Source organism: Sinocyclocheilus anshuiensis, unplaced genomic scaffold (genome assembly GCF_001515605.1).
Source record: "Sinocyclocheilus anshuiensis isolate Anshui unplaced genomic scaffold, SAMN03320099.WGS_v1.1 scaffold205, whole genome shotgun sequence".
Taxonomy (NCBI): domain Eukaryota; kingdom Metazoa; phylum Chordata; class Actinopteri; order Cypriniformes; family Cyprinidae; genus Sinocyclocheilus; species Sinocyclocheilus anshuiensis.
In genome coordinates this window covers 2,230,578-2,241,120 of record NW_015536497.1, presented here as the reverse complement: position 1 = coordinate 2,241,120, position 10,543 = coordinate 2,230,578, and the positions used below count along the sequence as shown (strand labels likewise).

Genomic DNA, 10,543 nt, shown 5'->3' with positions numbered 1-10,543 from the left:
CTTTATTGACATTATAAACTTGGTTTGATTATATGCAAGCTTGCATAGTACCCGATTTTATACCATTTAGCATGCATTAGCATACTGTCCAGAATTAAATGTCCTGACCTTAAAAAGAATTTGAATTTATGAATAACCTTTCTAACTGCGTCAGTGGCATTCCAAAGCAGGGCGAACAGACAGAATATAGAATTGAAACCATGCCATAACAAAAGGAGAAGGTGAGGCAAATATATCAGAGAGGAAAAATGCGTTCCCTAGCAACCGTCTCTGACTCATGTGACTCTCCTTCAGTTTGGCCATGGGCAAGTATGACAAAGTCCTTGCTTTGTATATATAATATGGTATTTATTGATCAATTGAATGCATCCTAGCAGAATAAAAGTATTAATTTATTTAAAAAATGTATTTAAAAAAATGTATTATCAATTATTTTTAAAGTAATTTTTATCTCTCTGTCTAAAATAGATGTATATATACACTGCATATATACTGCATAAATGCATAATTTTCTTAAGTTCTAAAAAATGATAGTTACAATATATATAGTAACTGTATTGTTTTTTTTATTAATCTCTCTCTCGCTCTCTCTCTTCTAAAAAGCGATAGTAATTAGACTACACACACACACACACACACACACACGTTAAAAATGATTATACTTTTTTTGTCATTTTGATTTCATAATTAAAAATTTTATTAATTTTAAATAAGCAAAATTTAATTATAAAATATATTTTATAAAATATGAAAGTTATTGTATTTATGTATGTACAGTACTGCACAAGACTGGAATGGGCTACAAGACCATCAGCAAGAAGCTTGATGAGAAGGAGACAACTGTTGGTGCGACTATTCGGAAATGGAAGAAGTACAAAACAACCATCAATCGGCCTCGGTCTGGAGCTCCGTGCAAGATCTTGCCTCATGGAGTAAGGATGATCATGAGAAAGGTGAGGGATCAGCCCCGAACTACATGGGAGGAGCTTGTTAATGATCTTAAGGCAGTTGGGACCACAGTCACCAAGCAAAACATTGGTAACACACTACGCCGCAATGGACTGAAGTCCTGCAGTGCCCGCAAGGTCCCCCTGCCCAAGAAGGCACATGTACAGGCCCGTTTAAAGTTTCTAAATCTAAATGATTCAGAGAAGGCTTGGGAGAAAGCACTGTGGTCAGATGAGACCAAAATTGAGCTCTTCCTATAGAATATCTGTGGAGGGAGCTGAAACTTCGAGTTTCCAAACGACAGCCAAGAAACCTTAAGGATTTAGAGAGGATCTGTAAAGAGGAGTGGATCAAAATCCCTCCTGAGATGTGTGCAAACCTGGTGACCAACTACAAAAAACGTCTTACCTCTGTGCTTGCCATCAAGGGTTTCTGCACCAAATACTAAGTCATGTTTTGCTTGGGGATCAAATACTTATTTCACTCACTGAAATGCAAATCAATTTCTAACCTTTATATAATGTGTTTTTTTCTGGATTTTTTTGTTTATATTCTGTCTCTATATGTTAAAATAAATCTACCATACAAATGACAGACCCTTAATTTCTTTGTAAGTGGGCAAACTTCAACAAAATCAGCTGGGGATCAAATAAATATTTTCCCCACTAATAAAAATATAAAAAGTTAAAATAGTAATTGTGTGTGTGCATGCATGTATGTATGTATGTATGTATATATATATATATATATATATATATATATGCTAAAAATCATTATACGTTCAGATACACTTTTAGATGTTTTTGTCATTTTTATTTTAAATCATTTTAATTTATAAATTAATAATTGTATTAATTATATAATATAAATTATTTGTTAGATAGAGATAGATTGCAGGGTGTGTTTAAGCAACGCATTGACAATTTTTGGCATGCATTGATAACTGCATGTTTGTTTGGTTCAGTCATTGGGGTTTCAATAATTCCTCAACTTCTAGGTCTTTTAACATGACACATTTTATGTTATAGGGTCATATAATACATTACCTCCTACATTAAAGAACATATAGCTTACAGGACATACTAACAAAAACAGCTTGCTTTCACTGTTCCTTTCCACTTCCCCTCTCCCTCTCCTTTCCCGTTTGCATCCATGACAACAAAGCCCCCAATTCCCCTGTGCTATCAAGTTACTGCACCAAAAACATGAGAGTGTCTCTTCTTTTCGTAGAAATTCCTAAAGCACAGAGAGGCCTCATTCAGGGAATCACATTTGCCACAGACAAAAGCTCTGGCGCTGGGCCAGAAACCTTTGGGGAATTCAGCTAAACCTAGGGAACAACAACATCCAGCATGTACAAAATGTACATGTATAAAAATGCAAGCTGGTTTGGAGGGGAGACACCTTTGAATTACATAAATCACTTCAGATGACAAGGGAGAGGAACAGTATGTATGACAAACTCACACACAAGGACATTCCAGTCTGATTGCTTCATTCACTTAAATCAGAGTTCAGGGAGGCAGAGAATGGAGAGAGGCTTTCCCTGACATGCCTGTTGTACCTTGGGACTAAAAAATGAAAATTATTGTTTTAAAAAAAGACATTGAATGTAATGGTTGAATGAGAAATTTGTATGTGAAAATTGTATGCGATCATGTCTTACAGATAGTATACACATATTTCCCATTCTTACAGTTCATCTGTTTGCTTCATTTCACCATACAGTAGTCCCTGGTGTGGGAAAACATGCCATACTTCATATTTCATCATGAGGCCTGATGATGGCTGATGCCTGTCAAAGATCTCAATTACACACGATGAGAGCAGATGAGATGTCTGTAGGTATAGGAATGCACTCTGTTCTCAGTCATGAGGCCAGCTGCTGCTCACACATCATTATGTGAATCATATCATACTCAGAGACTTAGCATAAGAGCACGAGGTTACAGAGAGAAATAACAGATAGTGCTAGATATTCCCGCCAAAATCCACAAATCTCTATATTTCTGTGTTCAGTGATGAGCAGTCTTACTATTAGTCTGTAAAGTTATTTCATGTCTCTTATGCTTGCCAAGACTGCATTTATTTGATCAAAAATACAGTAAAAACAGTAATATTGTGAAATATTATTACTATCTCAAATAACTGTTTTCTACTTGAATATGTTTTAAAATGTAATTTATTCTTGTGATTTCAAAGCTGAATTTTCAGCATCATTACTCCAGTCTTTAGTGTCACATGATCCTTCAGAAATCATTCTAATATACTGATCTGCTGCTCAAGAAACATTTCTGATTATTATCAATGTTGAAAACAGTTGTGCCGCTTCATATTTTTGTGGAAACTGTGATACAATTTTTTTCAGGATTCTTTGATGAATATAATAGAACAAAGGATCGAATGCATCCTTTGCTGGATAAAGGTAATATATATATATATATATATATACACAGTATGTGACCCTGGACAACAAAACCAAATAAGGGTAAATTTTTCTAAATTGAGATTTATGCATCATCTGAAAGCTGAATAAATAGGCTTTCCATTGATGTATGGTTTGTTAGGATAGGACAATATTTGGCCGAGATACAACTATTTAAAAATCTAGAATCTGAGGGTGCAAAAAAATCAAAATATTGAGAAAATCACCTTTAAAGTTGTCCAAATGAAGTTCTTAGCAACGCATATTACTAATCAAAAATAAAGTTTTAATATATTTACAGCTATATTTACAGCTACAGCTAATATATTTACAGGAAATTTACAAAATATCTTCATGGAACATGATCTTTACTTAATATCCAAATGATTTTTGGCATAAAAGAAAAATCAATAATTTTGACCCATACAATGTATTTTTGGCTATTGCTACAAATATACCCCAACAGTTTTGTGGTCCAGGGTCACACACACACACACACACATATATATATATATATATATATACTGTATATCAAAAGATTTGAAATTGAAACTTGCTATCCCTTTATCATTTATTTTGCAACTCTTTTGAACGTTTTATCATCTTGATGAAAAACCAAAATGGTTAATCTATGGCATTGCTGTGAAAGAGTGTATATGCCCATAACTGAAAACACCCATATAAAGGCTTGGGTTTGGGAGCAGAATGAGCCAGTTGTAGATGCAGGTGGTTTGGGAGGAGAACAGGCTTGTTTTTGACATCATTACAAACATAAACTGATTAAGGGGGAGACACGTCGGAAACACATCAGTCAATTCAGATGACAAGGGAGAGGTATGAATGACAAACTCTCAGGTACAAGGACATTCCATTGTGTTCGCCTCACTGCACGGGGCTGAACCAATCACAAGTACTCGTCATGAAATCACAGCTGGAGTTGTGGGAGGTGGAGAAGATAGAGGCGTTCCCTGCCTTATACTCGCTGGAACTCGATTCACCCCATTCAAGCACGAAACCTTTCACTCGAATGCTGGCGGTATCTTTTTACACAATACAGCTTCAGTCTGGGTGGCTTCACCCTCACAATGATTCCCCTGTCACTGTTTTCAAGCATGCAGGACAGGAAAGAAGGAAGACTCGTGTGAAAGCCATTTTCAGCTTCTCGGTTTCTACTTAGGTGGTCCGTATGGATACCACAGATAGTACCCATGCATATAGGGAATACAAAGGGATTTTTTTTATTAGCTTTTAATATAATTTATTTATTTTTTGTTACATGAAGCACATATGATATGCATGCTTACAAGTCATGAAAACAAAATAATAGATTTTTTTTTCTTATGAAGTGCAAAAAGTCACAAACTTTTTTTTTTTTTTATATTCAGATCTATTGGATATGTATCTCCAGTTTCTCCATTATATGTGGGTAAATAAATGGGTACTATGGTGACTAACATTTGTTTTCTCCCATGCTAAAACACAATCCCAGTATATGGCATGTTGTCCTGTCTAAGAACTGTCTTCCATATAATGAGAGGTGACTGGTTGTAGGTAAAAATGCTAGTTGTGCCACCACTCATGAAGACCAGCGGGACCTGAGTAAAACCTATAATTCTCTAAGAATGAGTCACATCATTTAATGAATTACAATTGTAAGTGAAATTACCATGCGCTACTCATTCTTTAAAAAGTGCAAAATTATTTATTGTTTCTTTCTAGCTTTAAAATAGATTTGGAATCAGATTAGATGTATTTATTTATTGCTTACATTAAATTTCAATAATATGTTATATGTTTTAATATGAACTTAGCATGGTGTTATAATATTTTATATTTTGTATATGATTATTATTATTAATATTTATTTTCATTATAATTCATCATTGTTTTCAACCCCCCCCCCCCCCCCCCCAGGTTACAATAAGATTTATTTATTTATTTGACTATTTAAAAAAAAATGCTTCTATTTTTCTTTTTTTCTTCTTCTTATTTAATATAGCAAAAAATAATTTGATTGGAAATTAACCATAAACAATTATTGCGGATCAGACACACATCAGGTTTATAGGCGACAGGAAATTAAGCTCACAGTTACAAGAACTTAGGACATTAAGTGAATGACCTCTACGGAATTGCCACTGAGGACTTTGTGATAACAAATTGCAAAATATGAGGACAGGGAGCTTTTTTTTTTTTTATAATGACTTTTATCCGTTCACAGGGCAATTGCTTAATTTCGCATTTTTATATTTCCAAAATGTATATGGGTGGGCCCTAACTCCCGCATGCCCAATAAGAAGGCTATACTATAGAGAATTGAGTTGCCCCCTTTAGCACAAGACCCCCTGAGAACGGCCCTGTCTGTGCACTGTGCTAACAGACTTGAAGACAGGCCCTTTGTGAAGGGATTTCATTACATATAGTGTTTTCATTACACTGTTCCCTTCAAGAGACTCAGGAGTCCCTAGAAATATTACCATGCACCTTTCTCTCCATTATCTATGCTGTCAGTATAAGAGACTGCTACTTGTGTTCAAGGGGTGAAATGAGGTTGTTCCCAGATAGAACAGGTTAGCTTCTTACATCATTAAACTTGTGAACCGGTTTTCATAAGAGACACTCTGAGCTAAAGGGACAGGTTTGTGTGACAGACTCTCACGCCTACAGTGTTCCAGTGTGTTCGTCTCACTCCTCTGGGCTGGACAAATCACAAAAAAAACCTCAAACTCACGAAATCAAGGCTGGAGCTGAGGTGGAGAACAGAGAGGGGTGTTAACCTCCTTACGCTCGTGTCAGTCAGTGCATGAAACTTCTGATTCCAGTGCCTGTGGTATTTAGTTTCTCAGTATTGCCTCAGCACAGAACATGTAGGAGAGGAAGGAATGTGAATGAGGGAAGACTCATGGCAGAGGTATTCTCAGGACGTCCATTGCTTAACAGGGCCATATGCAGGCTCATGCAACCCTTACAGAATTGACTCATGGCAAATATGTGACGAGACATGCATGACTGACAGTTTAATATAAGCAATTTTAACTGAAAAACATTGCAAAAATAGGGCGGTACCCTAAAGCTACAACGGAAATTTTGTACCTTATTTATCCCTAAATGGTACATATTACTACATTAAAGATACATATCAACACTTCAAAAGTGCAAATGAAAACATTTTGAAAGGGTATCACACCAGTGAAAGTTTTTTATCTTTTTTTCTGAGTGTACAAAAACATAAAAAAATAAAAAAATAAATGAAAAATAGAAAATAATAAAAATTAATTATTATTAAAACTATTAGCTATTAATTATTAAAATTAATTAAAAAATTGTAATTAAAACTTCAAAATTTGTCGAAAAATTGTAATGCATGCAACTATACATTTTTTTCTAATTTTTAAAGTGAATTATCTTATAATTTAGAATGAAAATACAGTATATTACTCATCAAAACAATACAGTATGTGTACTTTTACAGTAAAACTATATTTTTTTGTAAGTAAAAAGTATGGGTCACTCTGCGGAAATTTGTAAATGGATATTTCCAGTAGACCTTGCATGACACATCTATAATTAAATTGAGTTTTTATAAGTATTTTTATAAGTATTTTTATAATTAAATTGAGTTATGAGTTTTTCACATTATGGTGCTTTGTGTTATGTTATTTTAATTGTTTAGTTAATGTTTATCGCATTATTTTTGTGTTGTATACTGAGTTATATTGCATTTTTTTGTTTGGGTGGGTAATGCTGGATACATTCTTGATGAGTTAAAAGTTCAAGGGTCATACGTCCTTCCATTTCACCACTTGTGTTATTACTGTGGTTAAAAGACAGGTTTTATTAACATCCTATCAGTTAATATATATGTATATAAAATGCAAAATATGCATGCACTAACATCCTAGTCACCATATTTTTAACGAGTGACTTTTTATTGATTAATTATTATTTTCTTTTTTTTTGTAATGACAGCTGCCATTTGTTTACTATGTTAAACATACAGTAACTATTTTTTTTCTTGTCTAAACCCCAACAACATTCTTTCAACTTTAAATCTACTATAAACTCTCACCTCATCCCTAAGGCAATGAATGCATTAGAATGTTTGTCCAGAAACTTATATTAGAATCTTGATGGCTTCTAATATACAGTAAAGTACATTTATAGAAAACTGTAAATTGTAATCATATTTCACATGTACTATTTTTATTTTTAATTTATTATTATAGATCTTAGATTGTTCAGCTGTCATGTTAGGGAAATGTAAATGTTGTGGTGGACTGTGTGTTGATGTTCACATTCTCAAAAGCTTTAGAACTGTAGGCATGAAATGTTCTTTTCCATGCGAACATCTGGAACATTCTTCCACACTAATTGTTTTGCTGGTTGCTAGGTGTGGCTTCAGTAAGATAACAGACCTGAGGAGTGTCTTGATACAATACATTAAGTTACGAGACCAGTTCAGGCATGAAAAAGCCTCAGGCATGTGCTACCTTACACCCAACGCTTGTTATTGCTACAATGTTGCTCAATAGCACTTGGCAGAATGACACAGTTCCTGCAGTGTAAATTTCATAAATCATGCAAAAGTTCACGGAAAACAGGTTCTTTTAATAAAAGAGCTCAAAATAAATACATTATCATATACACATACATACAGAGGATTCATTTACACTACTTTTACATGTCAGTTTACCTGTTCAGACAACAAAAAAGGCAGATGATAGGGAAAGCAAGTTTCCCATAAAACATATATTTTAACTGTATAAGCAATGTATAATGTGCAAACTACATCCAATTCAAACATATTTAGATGTACAAATCATAGTAAACATTCACATTTCACTGCTTCAGCAGCATGTGCAAACCAGCAAGCACTGCGTCCATTCAAGTATAATGTACAACACAGGGGCGCATAAAGTCACCCCATTTTGCACTTCTTAGAATCCGCAGTGAAATCAAGTAGAAATGTGGACCGCAAACGTGTCTCAGTCTCATCTTAACACAACGGAGTAACATTCGCCATTCTTCCCCAGGTCCTGTTTATCAGACGGTCCGTGTAGGGTGGGCCTTTGCATGCCAGGTGTCTCATCCTATGTATTTCATGACCTTTGACCCCAGGCCAAACAGAAAGACGCTGAGGACTTGGTATAATGAAGGTTGTCCTGCTTGTCGTCACCAGCCGAGGTTCCGGGACCACGTTTTCCACATGAATGTGGTAGTTTTTACCTTTGTTGTTGTCCACGAGATGCAAGTTGCTACTGCCGGGTCGGAACACCACTACGAACTCCAGGCGCTCCTTCGGGTCCAGATTAGACGGTAGCGACACATTAAAAGAAAACAAGTCAGTCTCTGAAGTTGCATTTGGTTCCCTCACATAAGTGCATGCAATGTCTTTATGACTTCGCCATGAGTCAAAAGTTATGCGGATAAAGACAGTCTTGTTGAACTTAATGTTGTAGACCCGTACGGTCCCGCTCAACACCTTTTCGCTCAGGCTACAGCTCTCCAACTGCACTAAGGTTTCCTTCAATCTTGCACGGTCTGCAACAGGCTGTGGAAAACCAAGCTTAAGTCGCGGTATCACGCTCTGCATGGGCGTTCTAAGCTTTTCGTGCTCCTCAGGCTGCGGGGCGTCTTCCGTTTCCGTCTCTGAAGGGTCAGTGGTGAAGATGCGCACGGATGTGAGAGCGAGACCTTTAGCATCAGCGAACACAACTCGCTTCTTCTTGCGTAGCGTGCCGGTGCTAGGAGAGTATGAGGACAGGGAGCTGGCAGAGCTGGATGAAGATAGTGAAGATGTAGGTGAAGGGGGTGAAAGTCTGGCTAGTTGAAGCTCTGGTGAAGACACGTTGGGTGAAGAGCACCTGAGAGCAGACATGCCAAGGAGCAGAGACACCGGTGTGCTAATCTGCGCATGCATGGCAAGATCCACCGGCATCACTCGATCAGGTAAAGAGTAACTGCTGAATCCAAATGTTCTGTGAAAACACATAGAGGAAAAGCTATATTAGACAATTTGGAAAATATACAGATATGCAGTTGGGTCCAAAAGACAGATCACACCGAAAGTATAATCAAAATCTAATTTATAGTTTGAAATAGTTTCAATGATAAAATGCAAAATAAAGCATTTTCACTAGTGGTCTCAAACAATGTGGAGTAGCTAATGTGGCAATGTTTTGTAATCAAACATCCCAAAATACATTTGAACTCAAACTGTAACTTCATTAAAAGCAATAATTTAACTTTCTGTAATATCACATGTATTATTTTGTGCAGAAAGCTAGTGAACTCACTTTGTGCTGCTCATTTTTGATTAGAGAGATGAACGTCAGCTGAAGATGATTGCTGATGGAGAAATATCTGCAAATGAAAGAAAAAAAGTTGAAGTAAATGCCTTCAGAAAAATTCTTGAGACCTGTGACTGAATATATTTACTGAAAACTATTCACTTTAATAGAAGCGTTAGGTCAGTAAACAGTTTACAAACGACAGATGCTTAGTAGTAATATTGTTAAAACATGCAGAATTATTAAAAGTCCTTCACTCACCTCTGTCAATAAAAAGATGTGCTGAAATTGATTTAAATGCAGAAGTGCAGTCAATGCCAAAGAAATAACGCACGACAGTAGTTATGAGAAGTAAACATCACTGTTTGCCATCGGCGGACCTTCACTCAAGCGCGTGTTGTTGTTGTTGTAGAGCAGCGCTGTTTCTTTGGGGTTTTAAAGCGCTCTTGAAGGGGCGGGGCTTATTACAGACGTCACAGGTGTAAGAGTCTCAAAGCACAGCGTGTTCGGAATGTATGATGCAGCCTATTGTTAGTCTCAACGAAAGTACTGCAGATTTCACGATCCCATGAATTCATCCGTTAGTTCTGACTGATCGTTTTCCATTGAGTGAGTAACAAGAGGGAATAAGAAACAAAACAAAACAGAACAAAACAGTTAGACATGATGACACTCTCACTATAGTTTAAGTCGACTACTTAAAAAGATCAACAGTGAACATGCATCACAGGAGAATTTTCTCAGTTTTTGTGAAAATCTGGAACAGTTGGAAAAGTAACTGGAACAAAACCGAGGATAACTCCATGATAATAGGCCTATGTATTCCTTGAATGCACAAATTACTTTGGATTTAAAAAATAGTCATACATGTAAGTTCTTG

General features: G+C 35.9%; 1 protein-coding gene across 1 annotated transcript; it reads right to left on the bottom strand.

Moving 5' to 3' along the window:
* Window positions 1–7,960: 7,960 nt before the first annotated feature.
* Window positions 7,961–10,090, bottom strand: LOC107687817 (protein phosphatase 1 regulatory subunit 3C-B-like). The gene is made up of 3 exons (XM_016485290.1): window positions 9,925–10,090; window positions 9,670–9,736; window positions 7,961–9,351 (listed from the first exon to the last, which is right to left on the bottom strand). The coding sequence occupies exons 2-3, from the start codon at window positions 9,681–9,683 to the stop codon at window positions 8,370–8,372; spliced, it is 996 nt and encodes a 331-aa protein (XP_016340776.1). The 5' UTR covers window positions 9,684–9,736; window positions 9,925–10,090; the 3' UTR covers window positions 7,961–8,369.
* Between the last annotated feature and the right edge of the window lie 453 nt (window positions 10,091–10,543).